Source organism: Plutella xylostella, chromosome 9 (genome assembly GCF_932276165.1).
Source record: "Plutella xylostella chromosome 9, ilPluXylo3.1, whole genome shotgun sequence".
NCBI classification, from domain to species: Eukaryota; Metazoa; Arthropoda; class Insecta; order Lepidoptera; family Plutellidae; genus Plutella; species Plutella xylostella.
This window is the reverse complement of record NC_063989.1, coordinates 1,458,694-1,476,153: the sequence shown is the minus strand read 5'-3', so window position 1 is coordinate 1,476,153 and position 17,460 is coordinate 1,458,694. Positions and strand designations below refer to the sequence as shown.

Here is a 17,460-nt window from a genome sequence, read left to right as displayed (position 1 = left end):
CGGTGGTATATTAAAATGCAAAATGTACTTTATGGTTCAGTCTAAGTCAGGAGATTTGAGGAAATAAATCAAAGTCTCGCTGGGTAGCTGCTTCAAGTGAAATAAATGGCAGGAGAGTTACTTACACAGTGACCGGGCCAGCGACCTGCAGTTCCCTGTAACAAAACGTTACAAAAATCATTATAATTATATGATTAAAATAATGTAAAGAAGGTAAAAAAAATATATTTTTTTTTTTTTTCGCTAGGTACGGCAGATTTAGCGTTATTAGTAATTTTAATCTGAAATATGCTCAACCGTGCATCGACAGATTGACTCTTATTTTGTAATCAATTTGAGCACCTGGCTTAAGATCCTCGCTTACTATTATTTTTAGTAGCCAAACCTTATTATTACCGCATTCTGTTATTTATTTTGCGTCCAGCCAGACATAGAATTTACAAGCTTCATTGAACTCCTCTGTGTTTCGTTCAACTCGGCTCTAAGTTATTTTAGCATCGCAATCTCTTTATAGAATCGATTCAAGCGCTTTGCATGTTAGAATATGCATCGTTGGCACTATTGCATTGTTGGTGCTGGCTACGGTAAACTATCTTTAACTCATTCGAACTGTCAATTTTTATTAGATGAAGAGCTACGATTGGTGGAATTTTATTGGAAGCAGGCACGAAAGGAGCCTTCTTGACTTGATGTACGACGTATCACATGATCTATACAGGGTGTTCGGCACATAGACTGATATTTTTTCTCGGTGATAGATTCATGTGAAGAATCTTCTTCTTTGTAAGCTTTCTCTCAAATGTAAACGTTATTAAGTAGATTTTTTTCAAATTTATCAATAGTGACCTAATATTGCCGAACATCTTATATATTATGACAGTTTTAATTTAAAACTTCATTAAACTTTTGTTTTTATTGTTATCCTATTTCAGCAATGGATACAAAAAAACATAGGTACTAAAATCTAACCTGCCAACACTAAAACGTAGAACTAATTAACTAGCTTAATCTTAAAGTAAAAAAAAATATACTTCTGTCCGTCAGTTCGAATTAAAAGTTCGTAGACCCTTGTCTGCATACAATGGCGGATCGAAGCTTAGCATTAAATGGACAGTCTATATCACAAAGGGCCGAACTGTCACAAGCTGTCATCCCTAACTAGGACGCCCTGTGGTATGTAGCTGGCAGTCGGCTTGGATACACGGAATGAAGCGTAAGGCTGAGGCTACATTACAGGCAATATTTATATAGGTCTACATCTATCTATGTATTTGTGTAGATTATATCAGCTGTCTGATACCCAAAACACAGGCTCTGCCTAGCTTGGGGTCGGATGGCCGTGTGTGAGATGTCCCTACATATTTATTTTATTATATTACGTCGAGTAACTGAGACGCTAATTGAACAGATTATCAATTTAAAACATTTATTTTAAAATTTGAGCATAAAAATTATGTTTTTGTTTGGTAATATTCTGGTGCGCTGTTAAATTTACTTAGTCCAGTATTGAAGACGGCGTCATTAAACAAGCCATTTTCGTTTATTAGTAATTTGGTGCTGTTGTCACTGGGACTTTTTCATTGCTCGTGAGTGTAGTTTTTTTTTAATTTTGTGTCATATTTTATTACAGTCTTCCTAGTGCGCAGCGAAGTTGTTATGTGAGAAAACGCTAACTTAAGTACATAGTTTACCTAAACTCCTATTAAAACTTACACGAGTCGCCAAGCAACACCGCAAACTGCGTACATTTAGCGTTGTTCACAATGTTCAAGCACTTCACTTTAAATATATGGGGAGATTTATTCAGCTGTGTAAATTAATTTTACTCATCTACGTCTTGTAAGTATTCCATAAGTCATTCCATTCACCCAAAGGTTTCCTGGAAGAGATTGCTATTAACGATTAGGCCGCCTAATGAAATTATTCAATTTTATATGCTATTCTATGTATGTTGTGTGTTATTTATCAATAAATAAGTATTGCATTGTATTTAAGTTGCGTTAGTGTAACAATAAACTATGCAATAATTTATGATACCTGTCAACAGCTGATCCTCATAGTGTGTATGCAGCCTAATGGCATCAGACTGCAAACTAGGAAGTACCGACTAATCTTGATCGATCGAGAATAACGTTAAGACTAGATCTACAGATTGATTTCAATTGTCCGGTTTTATCCATGGAATGTACACTCACGGGCAATGAAAAGGTTCCACTGCGAAAAGCTCCAAATTACTCCTAACGGAAAAGGCTAGCTTAATAACGCCTATTTGCGACATTAAAGTGCATTTAACAGAGCATCAGGATATTTCCAACTAAAAACGATAATATTTTGATAAAATTTTAAATAAGATCTTTGAAAAAATTGGGGTCGTTTGGCGCCGGAATTTTGTGAGTGGAACTTTTTCATTGCCCGTGAGTGTAGTTTAGTGGAATAATGCGTATGCGTAAAATAGAGAGTCATTAGTAAGCGCTTAGGTATGTCAAAATTATCAATAGCTCTCATAATTTCAATACTATCTCTCGCCTATTAAACTGTCGGTTTGCTATCATACTCCGCCAAGACAAGTTCCATGTGATAAAACCGTAATGGTAACTCGTTCTTCGCTCTGCTATGCAGCTGCCTGGATGTTGATGAACATAAATTACCAATGCGCTTTACCTACTAGGCACTTATTATAAGCATAAAGGCCATTAATCAGACTTTAAAGGACATAAGACCTTATGATGTCCCCAGTTTTTGCTTTGTCGTGTCACTATGGTCCTATTTGCATTCAAATTGCCGTGTACACGAGCTTTAATGAAGTTGAAGCGACTATTAAACAATTTTAAAGTGAACTAGAACTCATTTAGTCACAATTATTTCCTGAGTGCTCCCGGTTAACTGTAAGCAGATTAAAATGCATGCCAAAAGTTTGAATTTACGCGTCCGACGCGGTCTTCAATTAAACTTGCTTTTATGAAACTGGAGGAAAAACGGCGTAAATTAGTCTTGAACGCAAATGATGCCGAAGTTTTGCAATTGAATACTTATTTGCCAAGTTCGCCGTAAGTCGGCCGTTTTGGGATGAATCGCAGACGCGTTGATCGATTATTTCGGTGTGCTTCCGCCGACCAAGTTATCTCCTTTCAATTATGATCAAGTGACTTGAAAGTTGAAGAGGCAAGTGAACTAGAAGCGCAGTTGGAAAAGTTATTTATTTGGGTCGCCGCGCCGCGATCCCAGCTCGGCGGAGCTAATCTCATAAAGTTGTCGAAAACGCGGCCCAAATCTTGGGACTCGAATTATTTGTGTAGATCGATTTATGATATGAAGTTATACGCTTTTGCAGATCAAATTTTCTTGTCAAAATAACTTTGCCGTGAATATCTTTTAGCTGTTATTTGAGTTTTCTAAGCAGAGATTGTGGTGAAATTTGAATAATTAGCAGTGACATTCAGAAATCGAAGTGAAAGTTACCTTACAAATAAAATTATTCATATTTTATACCTATTTCGACTATTTATGATCCCGCAATGTTGGCAACATAAAAAACTGTTGCTACAAAACGTCCATAAAGCTTACATAAATGAGCGGCAACTGCCTCTTTCCGTCACAATGTCACATCAACCGGTCCACAGCTTTTTTAACATTCCGAGCGCCATTGGCGAGCTATCGAATGAACTCGTTTCTATGCGCTAAACGACTGTCCCGTGCTCTAAATATACCATTTAAATTCAACCGCCGCTATGACCGTCGTTTGCCTACACATCAAGCTCATTGTTGTCTACTTGCCGCCTTTTAAACCATCTCTATTCACCAGACACAAAACTTCCTCAGCCTGTATCTCAGTAATCGCAAGACACCAGATGTTGGTTTAAATTTAAATATCGAAGCCGCAATTAGAAGTTAAACAACGCTCCGAGCTTCGCATCAAGGATGTTTCTAATGAATTTCTTTCATTGTGTATTCACAAAGCAACGCTGCACTCAGTTAAGCCCTCAATCAAAGAGCCGCAGGATCCATCTGCCAAGCAAAACAATAAAGTGGGCTTTCCGCGTCAATTCGCGGCAGTGCGGGGCGCGACTCTTTCTCATGCAAAAGTCGAACGGTTACTTTAATTCTTAGCCGGCACTTGTCGGTTTTACGAGCGGAGAGCGATTTAATCCACTTAAAACGCAGAGCACAACCCACAGCCGACAAAGCTCTCAGCGGCTCTCATTTAAAAATGGAAATAAACCTCCGGCCATCTTTGACTCGGCGGCCACTGTTTGACTGCGGAATAGGGAGTAAACAGCTGGTGGATTAGCAGATCCCAAGTTAATAGAACTATATTATGTATACAACTAAGTACAAAAACTACAGCAAGAATTTTTGTATAATATTAAGTAAGAGATGAAACGCTAGCAGCTACGTTTCGTAGCAGTGCGATGAAATCTGTACCAAACCGCTGTCGACTGTTTACCCAGCGGGACCGTCGAATTATTCCTCGTCGGACCGTGTCTTCAGCCGGGGGTCACTCTATATCACGAAAAACGAAGTTTCGGAGAGCTGCTGCGCGAGCCACGACTTTATCTCGTTCTATTAAACGTGCTGATTGCACGACAGCAGCTCTCGTTTGTTCGTTTTTTGTCAGTATAGAGTAACCCACCGGGTCCTAATGAAAGAGTTCGTTTGCCTCGAGATAATTCCAACTTTGTTTATTTAAGTAACTTTCTGGCATTCCGTGTCTGAATCGCTCGGGCCGGCTACGACTGAATTTTACTTTTGAGCAACCCTTCCGCCGACAGAATGGTTTATCAAAATTTATTTAATGCAAAATTGTGTCCGTGTACTTATAACATAATTCATCTTGAAAGTAAGGGATTTTCAATTAAAATTGAAATTATGGCTTATTTCGTACGTTCTGCGTACACCGACGAATTGCAGGGTGGCCGCGAACATACCATTTTAGAATCCCTTCTATAATTTAGACCCTATCTTAATTGCCTCCCTTCTCAGCTATTTTCTTTTTACCGGCGGAGTTTAACGGAAATTGCGTGGAAGGACGGGATCACTTCAGGAAAATACGTAGATATAGGAACCGGCCGACAACTAATTACAGAACCTCCCCTTCAATTAAAAATAAAGTAATTAGAAAGGTGCGGAGACATCGAATTAGCATAAATTAATGTTTGGACTTTTAATAGCTAAACGAGCTAAATTGGAGAGATTGAAAAAAATACACAAACTACTATGATAACATTTACCATTTCCTTTGTAAGATTAATCTTAGATTATCAAAAAATACTAAGCATTATCTCATTAGTACTTTTTGTCCTACAGGACGGAGACCGAGGCTACCTAGAAGGCCTAGCATCTAGATACGCCGACCTCTTCTCGACGCACTACGGAGACGTGCTAGACCACCTGGAAGAGCTGAGAAGATACGAATGGGAGGAGATGTCCCCCAGAATGAGGGTTCTGGGAGGCCCTGGGACCCCCCAGACACCACCGTCGGCCAGTCCAGGGTCCCTAGCCCTGAATAACCTGACCACCTCACACTCGCAACCCATCTACGTGCCCGGAAAATACTCGGTGGGTTTTGTAAGTTGTTATACAAATAGATTTTTCCATGTTGTTTTCATTTCGCTTCGCCTTTGATTTTGTTAGTGACTTAATTAGAATGGCTCGGTAAGGATTCATCTCTTAAAAGGTTTCCGATCGTGTTTTGTTTTGGAAGAAATCATTTGTTGTAATTTTTTAAAAACAATCTACTTAATAGAAGTATGTTTTCTTGTTCGAAACGAACAAGTTTACCAAGTTCATTTTCTATCCAAAATATGTGGCTGAACCCCTTTTATACAATAAACCCATTTCATTAATTACTTCCGTGCATAATTTACATACCCAATATAAATATTTACTAGACGTTCATTTCCCTTAGAATCACTAGACTTGGGCCCTGTTTAACAATGTCTGAATAAAAGCTACCTGTGGGATAATATACATGCTGTCACTGTAAGATAATTACAGAGAGTGACAGCATGTCTTTTATCCCACAGGTAGCCATTATCTAGCCATTTATATGTACAGGCCCTTAGCATCCCTAGACAATAGCGCTTAGTAAATTTTTCTGCATGGCCCAAACCGCTTATCGACCACTCCTGACTTCTTCCTTTCCTCTCCAGCCATCGAGTTGCTTGACGGACAAAGAAGAGGATGAGATCTACGGTTTCGGGTACGGAGTGTTCGGCAAACAGATGATGCAGAGACAGCAGCAGCAGAAGCAGTTGTTGCTGGCGCAGCCCACGCAGCCGCTGATGCACAACCAGCAGCATAATTACCAGAGGTTAGTGAATTTTGGGATTATTTACAGTCGCGAGCAATGAAAGGGTTTGGAGAAAAGCACCAAATTACTCCTAAACAGAAAAGGTTAGCTTAATGACGCCTTCTGAAATATTTGAGTTCTAATAGCGCATCAGAATATTACCATAACAAAACGTAAATATAGTGTTCCAATTTTAATAAAATGTCTAACAAAATTTACGGTGTCGGACCTTTGTAAGTGGAACTTTGTCATTGCTCGCCAGAGTATAGTAACTTTTTGTGTTGCGGATCTTTTTGACCTATTATTAAGCTTACTGCGAATGGATGCAATGTTTTTGAAATGTATTTGATGTTGCAAAATACTAAATAATAATTCACATTATATCAAATTCCCCGATGGGTGAACATCAATGACGACGATAGCAAAAAACTTATATTTTGTAACGCTAACAAATCACATTCCCAATACTGCGCACTGCTGAAAAATAAACACTTCAGCGTTTCGTGGATTATCATAATTTTCCTACGATACGAGTATGAATATTTCATGTCGTCCTTAACCTCTATATTTTTCCATTTAGCATTTTGAATGGGAGGGCCTAAATTTATAGGGCACACAGTTTAGTGCCGGTTTGAGGGCAGAATTGAGGACCTACACGCGAGCACGCACTGCGCTGGCAACACCGCCGCACTGGCTCGTAATTCTTTATGCTGGCAATTAAAATCTTGAGTGTCTATAAACTCCGCAATATGATAAGGGTAATACTGGCGGCATGGCAGACCCTGCATGTCTTTTGGAAGAGGTTTAAGAATATGCGTCTGCTAAACTTCTTATCTTGTTGTTAGAATTAGCTCACTTCTCTTTAGTAGACGTCCTTCATAGACAGAAATGTCTGGAACTTTTTGAATAGTTGCCTTTACCATCTGATTATTTATTTTTCTAATGTCTATACTTCTTGTAGTTATCTACTCAAACTTATAATTTGTAACTACTGTAAGATTTCCCATCCAACTTTTTGACAATAAAAATAACTAATCCTCATTGATTAAGCATCCACTTTTTATCTAAGCTATAAACAGGCTATGATGGCCACTACACTTAGGACAACAAAACAATAATAAAAGAGAAGTTACAAGTACATAATTAAATAAATAGTTATGTTATACCTACTTCGATGATTTTGCTGTATCACAAAGCGCTAATATTCATGAAAAACAATAATCATATTATTGTAGGTATTAACTTACTTACCCCTATAAAAAATCCACAATATAACTCCTCAGATTTCATGTTTCGTATTGGCGTACTCATAAATTATATTGACTTTAACAGGTGTACTCGTTAGATAAGCATTCGCGCTGCATGTTAAAGGGTTAATCTAAATTGAAATCAGACATTCGATCGGCGACAGAGGCGTAGACCGCCGGTAGTCGTAACTTAGGGTTAAAGATAGAGAAATACGGAGGCGTTTTCAAGAGTAAGCCGTCCGCTATTGCAACTTGGAAGTCTAGGGACGATAGGCAAAAATAGGCGAGGTGGAATAGATTAGATGGATCAGACATGCGTTAATTCTTATCACGTTTATACATTTTCCTATCAAATATAAATAATGTTGGTGATTTTGTGTTCAATGCATGTTATGGTAATCGTTGACTTAGAAATGCAAAAGGATGATTTTAATATTAACAGAGAAAGGTGAAATAAATTCATAAATATCTAAATTATTGATAGAAAAGCATAATTTTCCGAAGAAATCCTAGTTAAGTATGAGAAGTTAATAAAACTCATATATGCCACGATCGTGAAGAGAAACTAAATATGTCGTATAAAGTCAAATAAAATGCAATAGGAGACAGCATAGACAGTAACGACCCCACTGGAGATCAAACTAATCTGGAAGGTTATTCCAGCTTAACAAAAATTGAACTGACATACCATCCTCACTTTTAACACGAAAAGACACAGTCGTGGTTAGCGCAGCAGAGCTCCAAATCTTAGATTTTCGTAAGCTAAAGTGACCCCTCTGAGCGGGAATATACCAGCTAGAGCTCATTATTTCCTTACTACATGCAGTAAAATAAATTCAAATTAACAACGCGATGAATATGTCTGCAGTGGGCGCTTTCCTCCCTCTCATATTTTATGTGTCAGAGCGAGATACATTATAAGGTTTATGAATACGTTGTGACACTTTCAATTGTAAATTTAATTGAAGAAGGAAATGAGTACGAGTGGTTGAGATTAATAATGGAATGGGAGAAAAGGACTGATGAATTACCGTAATTTTATAGGTAATTAATTAGGAACTCAGTGTTTTCAAAAGGTTACATTTATAAAACTCTTTATAAAAGTCATTATCAGGATGTATGCAATATGAATAAGTCTACATTTCAATGATTCTAAAAGAATAACATTACATACTCTTGCGTCTATTACAATGAATTAAAGATTTATTTAAAGATTTAAAGATTTTAAAGATTTAAAGATTTAAAGATTTAAAGATTTAAAGATTTAAAGATTTAAAGATTTAAAGATTTAAAGATTTAAAGATTTAAAGATTTAAAGATTTAAAGATTTAAAGATTTAAAGATTTAAAGATTTAAAGATTTAAAGATTTAAAGATTTAAAGATTTAAAGATTTAAAGATTTAAAGATTTAAAGATTTAAAGATTTAAAGATTTAAAGATTTAAAGATTTAAAGATTTAAAGATTTAAAGATTTAAAGATTTAAAGATTTAAAGATTTAAATCTTTAAAGATTTAAAGATTTAAAGATTTAAAGATTTAAAGATTTAAAGATTTAAAGATTTAAAGATTTAAAGATTTAAAGATTTAAAGATTTTTATAATTGTTATTCACTTGGTAAGTTTTTTAAATAGATCATTTAAATACATATTATGAGACCTACATAAAAGAAACAGTGCTCACTGAATATGTACAAAAATAATGTTGCCTTTTATGTTTTTCTTTGTTTAACTCGCTTTACAAACATGTTGTTTTATTTCATATTAGATACACTGATTCATTATTTCGCTACTATATTATTATGAAAGATAAATTAAATTTGTTACCCAAGCTACGGAACCAGCAACTAGTAACCTTATTAGTTATTCGCGATTGCTCTTAGATATTGTACCTAACCAATGACAATCCTATAAATACTTCAACTTCAACCAACTGATTTACGGCTGCCCGAATGGAAATTAATGAACAGATCTTTATCCACATCTTATTAAATTACAGTGGAAATAAATTTATACTTTATGAATGACCGAATGGCGTAGTGGTTAGGGACACTGACTACTGAGCCGAAGGTCCCGGGTTCGATTCCCGGCTGGGGCAGATATTTGTTTAAATTAAACACAGATATTAAATTTGTTCTCGGGTCTTGGATGTGCCCATAAAATGGCAATAGGCCCGCCCCCTATTACATTGGGACTAACATAACACTGGCAAAAAGTGGGTACAGCAATGCACCTCTGCCTACCCCGCAAGGGAGTACATTAGTACAAGGTGTGAGTGTGTGTGTGAGAAATTCGAAACTCAGTAGCGAAAGCATGTGACTGTCGCATTAAAGTAAGTGAAATATGTTAAACCAGACGAGATGAGTTTAAAAGTATCAGCCCCGGTTTTGCCACAAAGTTTTGAAAACTCTCCATTTGAAATAAAATTATACGAGCTTATACAAACTCGTACGGTAGGTGGGTTAGGGGTTATTGATAAGGTTGTATCTAGGTTAATCCCTCCTTTTGGAAACTTGTACTTATTCTTATGCCTATATAAATAATCTAAATAGGTACACCTATGAAGAATTTCAATAGAAGTACATATATATAACAATTAGCATTGAGAAGATTCCTGAAAAACCTACACATTGCAAATCATTGTATTACTTATATAATATGTACCTATTTCTTACCCTATACTGTAAAAGCTAATAAAAAGTTTATTTTCAAAGCCAATTAGTTACTTAGCGGAGATGCCACATTTTTGATCATTGATTCCAAACTAATCCACCGAAATCTAAAATAACCCTTCTAGTTTTATACTTTGAGTTTAAAATCAAACACTGTCAACTAGGTGTTCGCTAACGAGTTAGAACTTTATCTAAACAAACCCACGCATATGCAAATCTCAGAAAATGTCAATGCAAATTATACAAATTGTTCTAAACTGAATTAAACCCAACTAAATATTCTATCTAAACATAGGGTAAGGCCTCGCTAACAGACATTTTCTTAGAGCATAATTTGGAGTTAGTGATTTGTGATGTAAATGGCTTAAACAGTATTTCGGTAGATTTACTGCCGGTTTTGTGCAAGCTATTTTGACAACTTGTTACACAAATTAAGTTTATTCTCAATATTGTAATTTACAAAGCATTTAAGTTAATATTTATTGTTACTTACATTTGTGTTCAATAAAGATTTATCTTTTAGATTGCTATCATATGCGCAGTTGTAAGTAGCAAAGTAGCTGTTTGACTTGTTATTTAAAATCAGCCCTTATCTATGCATAATAGGTACTTAAGTATATTCTAATAGCGTATCCTCTTTTATATTGATTCTTTGTAACCTGTGGACATTGTCGTGGGTTGTACATTTATGTGAGTTCTTAAATTTAACACAATGTATTACATTTTAATGTATAGAGCTGTTTATTGTCCCTAATAAAGTAAAATAAAATAAAATAAATATGTTTTGAATGAATAAATAATCATTCTACCTACTTTATACTTGTTACCTTAATCTAGAAAGAAAGAAAGAAAGAAAAATATTTTATTTGATTTTATCTATAGCCGGGTACTTCTTATATTCAAAGATATGTCATGGATAAAGATTAGGGAATTGCAACTTTCTATACCCGCATCAGAATCATTCGATTCACTGACCGTAGCTTTATCGAAACGACAGCTCCGACGCACCAGTCGATTCACATTGATAAATCGATTTATCATGCAACTTGCTGATTTAGAATTTCTATTAAGCTATTTCGAAGAAATACCTATAAAATATACACTTGAATAGCCTTGTTCTTTCAAGTTTATTTTAAATATTTTAACTACCTTATCGTTGTATACAATTAGTCTATCTTATACTCTGAATTATTCTATACCCCAGGCCGAAAGACTGGAGAATGTCATTATGTTCTCATATAATTCAGAATTTGTATTGCACTTATCCCAAAACGGCGATATGGTTCGCAACCTATCACGTGAGTAAAAATGTTCTGCGAAAAGTGGGTGGCTCGCTTGTGAGCCACCCACTGAGTGCATACCTATATAATTCAGAATTTTGGATGCAATTGCAATGCAAAATGTTTAAGCGGTGTCGTAGACTCGTCGGCAAACCTTTTTATCATGCTTTGCTACATAAATTTTATAAAACAAATCTTGCAGGAAATAATACCTAACTGTTATACCCTCAAAAATCTTCTATTCGCATATATCTACCAACAACCTGACCAGGATTACTCAATTAGGTAAAACTAGGAACAGTAACGAAGCTAACTAGCTCTGAGATACAGATGGGAGATTGCATTGGAATAATGTCGTCTGCGTAGGGTTTATCTCGCTGTTTATGTGCTGTTCGAGGTATCGGATGTAGAAAAGTACCTATTCTATATTTCTTATGCTTTCTTTGTGTATTATGAATTTTACATGTACTGAAATTAATTGAATCAAACAAACGAATGGTAGGTACCTAATTTTATAATTATTACTATGTTTAAAATAACTCACCAGTACCTAGGTAACGTATTAAATTAATCTTTGATAGGTGATATGATGATAGGTGGAAAAAAGCCGTGGGTACTTTATGCTTTTTTGGGAAAGTTGATCATCTGGTAAAATTTAAATAGTAACGGGAGCATCTCTATAATAACACCCATTTTATTTATATATTACATAATAAAACATTTAATAGAGCGAAACACTAGCTACTAGGAATATCTCAAAACCTAACTTCAGCACAATAACAGATATTCTAGAATGTCCTATTCCACCGCCTTAGCCTGCTTAGTGCATGATCTAGGTTCCCTGCGCTGTGCGATAGCTGGATTATGCCGGCACTAACTTGTGCTTATTTTTACTCTGTGATAAGACGAGGCCATTGCTAAGACACTTTATACAGTGGAATAGTCTAAAGCCGATCGTAACATTCGGTATAGGAGGACTTCATAAAAGGATTAGCTGTTATATTATTTAAATGTAAAAAGAGGGGTGTTCTAAGTTTAACGTATGTGTGTAGGTATCTGTATCTATGGTAGCGTAACTAGTTCCCAAACGGCTGAACCGATTACCGTTTAGGTTGATTCGGCTCATAGCTAATGTTACCCCGTGTGTTCTATAAATTTCAAGTTTACAACTTGGTCATGCAAAGCTATACAACATTACCACCACAACTAGTAAAATAGTAAAATTTAATCATTCCGGCTGCAGTGCTGCCCTCTACGAACTAATTCCACGTCAATGTCACGGCGGCGCCCGTGTGTTCCACTAACTAAATTGCTAGGAATGTCAATTTTCATTGCGTCGGCGATACCGCGGTGCCGGCTCATGATTTATGGCGCATTGTGAGTTTCACGAGCATTTGGAACACAACCAAATGAACTCCATTATTTTAGTATGTGTATGAAAAGCTGCTGTTTATTAGTTTGATACAAGGATATATTGTAAAAATTGTTATATTTTCAATGTTTTCGGAAAGTGAAATACCTAATTAGATTAATTCTGAACAACTTTTGTAAGTTGGTTTCAAATTCTAACATACCTTAGGTAGGTAATAAAATTGTTATAAAATACCTAATTATCAGTAGTAGGTATATTATTATGATTAGTAATAAATTATGTAATTGTTTCAGTTGTCTCAGTCCGCGGTCCGCGTACTTCTACGAGTTTCCCCCAAGTGGTGAGTATTTTTCAATTTCTTTTTTTTTTAATAATTTGAAATGTGAGATTGTCGAGGGTGTATTCTAAAACGTCCATAAAATGAAATATTAGTAAAAAAACAGCACAATATTTGGCTCTCTTTTAGTACACATTTATAAGATAAAGATAAGATAAGATAAAATACTCTTAATTGTAAAAATATATTTTTAATATTTCTTTAACTCAACTTATTATGACATTAAGCCCCTGTTTCACAATGTCTGGTTAGTCGCTAACTGTCGGATAAAATACATGCTGTCACTGTCTAAAAAATAATAACAGAGAGTGACAGCATGTATTTTATCCGTCAGGTAGCCACTAACCAGACATTGTGAAACAGACCCATAAATATAATATAGTTTTTGTAATCTTCCTGAAATGTTCATATTGTGTCAAGTGTCCTCAAAATTACTGGTAGGTAATTAAACAGTAAACAGCAATTACCTACTATCAAACTTTGTATTGTCTGGTAACTTGATAATATTCTAAAACATATTTAATTCTGAATGTAACTTTCTGTAACTTTGAAGGCTAGGAATTTAAATTTCATGAATAATTAAATATCTTTATTCCTTTGCCAAAATGTTATACCTAGGTACACTAGGCAAGTTTACTACGGTTACCAATTCATAATTATAACTTATAACTGTTTTATGTACAGGGTGTTTTTACTAGATGTTTTGTATTTCACATAATTTGTTCGTGTAATAGGTATTCGACTAAGGTGTATTATACCTAGGTTCTTATTAAACGACTCGCTAGTCACGCAACCAAGTCTAGGTGTTAAGTTGTATTGCATGAGCCCTGAAACTTGGCGTTTAGCATTTTTAACCCCGACTTTGATACTTTTCAAGGCTGGTTTTTTTTCGTGTCGTGAGCACGGAAAATGGGATCTTGCTTTGTTTATTTATTAACTTAATAAGGGACACTTATTATTATGTTTATCGAAGCCTCTTCGCATATTGTCTCATTCCGTGTTTATTATAATTCTGGTGCACCTTGGGCAGACAGCTGACGCTATTTTGCCTGTGATCGTTCACGGTGACAAGTTCTAGACCAGCTTCAGGAGGTCACTCTAAATCGACGAAAGAACGAACAAAAATTGTCACGATTTAGAGAAACCCCTCTGTTACCGACACGCTAAGTAGAGTACTTACACCAGAATCGGAGAATCACATTTTCAAAGGTTCAGACGATATTATTACTTGTATACATACCTATTAAGTTTTAAACTCTTTCCTTTGTAGCTTTTCAAAGGTATTAAAAAGAACTTTACAAAGCTATGTTATTATTTAAATTAAGCTTTGTTTTTTTGAATAGAAAACGCTTACAAAGTTAAAACAAACGTTTATTTTAATCATGTTGACAGGTTAATTAGGTCTAGGCAAAGTTTTAAGTCTTTTTGCGGTACATTGTTGTAAGTCAATCATGTCTATATTGGTCTAGACAGCCTTTTGAATACTAAATAATCTTATTAAGTTGTGCGGCGTACTTTAGTCAATTATTAGCATGAACATTACCTTCGGCTTGACAAAGTTTAATGTAGGTAGGAATTAATAAAGATTCATTAATTAATGGTCACATTATACGAAGGAAGACGACCGAATGGCGTAGTGGTTAATGACCCTGACTACTGAGCCGATGGTCCCGGGTTCGATTCCCGGCTGGGGCAGATATTTGTTTAAACACAGATATTTGTTCTCAGGTCTTGGATGTGCCCGTAAAATGGCAATAGGCCCGCCCCCTATTACATTGGGACTAACATAACACTCTGGCGAAAAGTGGGTGCAGCAATGCACCTCTGCCTACCCCGCAAGGGAGTACATTAGTACAAGGCGTGAGTGCGTGTTTTTTTTTATAAGAAGGTACAACCAGATGTGAATGAGCCATCTTGACAGATTTGTGCTGGAATGTTCTTAGTATTGTCCATAATAGAGACTTGTGAAATAAGCATGGGGAGCCTTTTGTCTATACGAGGGATTAAAAAAATACCTATCATGTTCTTTCCTTTCTCTAGATAACTGCCTGGGCACGGCTAAGAAGAAGGTGACGACATTCTCAAGACTGCTGAAGGGGCTGAAGTCCCATAGGAAAGAGAAGCACGGCTCGTGTTCTCCGAAGCACACCATGAACCCACGCCAGGGCCTGCCGCCGCAGAGGGTAAGAGACAGATATATGTTGCGCAGCTCGCTCTAGCAGTGAATGGTGTTTTGTTTTTTAATCGTCGTTTGTTGTGTCTTAGTGGCCAGTGTTTTGTTTGGTAAATTGAAAAAATAAACTTAAATGTTATGATTTGGTATATTTTATCAATTTTAGGAAACACTTAATTGGAATTTGATAGTTTACACAGAATTATAATGTATTGACAAACACCCTAAGGCAGGACATACTGACACGTTAATTTAGATTTTGAAAATAAATAAGTGATCATTGACAAGAATAGGAGTAATTTAGTGTTGCCCAAATGCAAGAACAAGACGAGACTTAGCCAGTCTTGGTCTTGGTCTTGCGCCAATACACCTGGTCTTGGTCTTGGTCTTGGTCTTGCGCCAATACACCTGGTCTTGGTCTTGGTCTTGGTCTTGCGCTCCCAGTCTTGGTCTTGGTCTTGGTCTTGCAGCAAGAGTCTTGCAAGTCTTGCAATTACCTATTAGTCTATTACTATTTATTAAAGTTTACTTTTTGATTTTAATAGATATTTTTTTTTCGCTATGTTTATGGTATTAGTCGTAATGCGCATAGGTCCAGTTTTTCATTTTCTTTGATACAGTTTTTTGCATCTCATAGAATTCCTAAGCGTACTTACCTATACACCGAACTGCTACACCTAACTACTCAGTGAAATAGCGCTCTGCAAGACGCAAGAGTCTTGCAGGCTATGTCTTGTTCTTGCTCAAGTCTTGCACGGTCAGTCTTGGTCTTGGTCTTGCTAAAAATACGCGGTCTTGTTCTTGGTCTTGGTCTTGCAAAAACGCAAGAACAAGACCAAGACTGCAAGACCAAGACTGAATTTGGGCAACACTAGGAGTAATAGTTGGTTTTTTAACTCTCCTATATTAGTCTTTCCCTCGCAAACCAGCCATTTTTCATTTCAAAATTCAAACGTTCTACATCGCGATAACTGTGCCCGACGCTGTAAGCTAATGGTCGAAAACTCTTTGGCACTTACTCTTTTCCACGCATTCCAGCCAGTGTTTCCCGTTCCGAATTCAAACGTTTCTACATCTCGATAGCTGTGACGGTTCAGTCAAAGCTAAAGCGAAACTCTCCCGGGCATCCCGCCATCGCGACAGCTGGTTGCCTTTCTTTTTTTTACTACACTTTTCAGCCCCCATCCGCCATTATGTAGATCCGGCTAGACGCCGGTTTTCTTTGACACACACTCGTAGCAATTAGCGAGCGACGCGTCGTATGTGTATGCGTAGTCGGATACAAATATAGTGAGCTGCGAACGTACATAATGATATGAAAGGAAAATAATAATAGTTATACAATTTAAAATGTTCAATATACCTACCATGAGAAATCATAAATTAAATAACAAACAGGGGCAATTTTACGGCTACATGGCGCCGAAATGAGTTCTACGCTTTCAGCTCAGACAGAGATATTTGAACTAGGTTACATCGATAAAACTTGCTTTGTTATTTAAGAATTTACCACAAAAAACTTAAATACCACTGTATTATTAAATATACTACAACGCTCATTTCAAGTTGTCGTTGTCGCACACATGGGAGGTACAATTGAAATATTCTAAATTAAAGTGCGTGCATTGTCTAGTTATTTCGGTACTTAATGGAATTGCGCGAAATCGCTTTGTTCTGCAGTTGGGGAAAATATATTTCATGTAACCTAAATTGAAACATAACAAAAAAATATGGATTCTATCTATCGAACAAAGCTGAACAGTTGCGTCGAAATATTCGTTAAAACAACAATAAACGTGATAAATGGCGAGCGACGAACGACTTTTTAGCAAACTTTAATGGCCGGTTCATTTGCTCGCACTGGATTTGTTTCGTTTCAACTTTTCTAACAAATAACCTAGTTTAATAGAAGTTTCATTTGTGAAGGAATAACCTGTCAAAAACTTCCTCGGGATTTATAACTTGTACCGTGGCAATACCAAGCGCAGTAAGCGCGAACTACAGAAACACTCCTCGTCGGCCCAACAACGCTTTGTCGGCATAATTTTATTTGAAAGACAAAAAGCAATCCTTAAAAACAACAAGAAAAAGACG

At 36.2% G+C, this 17,460-nt stretch overlaps 1 protein-coding gene across 6 annotated transcripts in view; it reads left to right on the top strand.

Moving 5' to 3' along the window:
• Nucleotides 1-17,460, top strand: part of LOC105381380 (SAM and SH3 domain-containing protein 1) — a 97,763-nt gene that overhangs the window by 69,790 nt on the left and 10,513 nt on the right. For 4 of the 6 annotated variants that reach the window (XM_038105909.2, XM_038105850.2, XM_038105787.2 and 1 more), the window contains exons 2-5: nt 5,305-5,565; nt 6,150-6,310; nt 13,150-13,196; nt 15,234-15,376. In XM_038105909.2, coding sequence (XP_037961837.2) covers nt 5,305-5,565; nt 6,150-6,310; nt 13,150-13,196; nt 15,234-15,376 — 612 coding nt within the window. The remainder of the gene's footprint in view (nt 1-5,304; nt 5,566-6,149; nt 6,311-13,149; nt 13,197-15,233; nt 15,377-17,460) is intronic. The other 2 variants (XM_048623272.1, XM_038105737.2) reach the window with 1 other exon arrangement.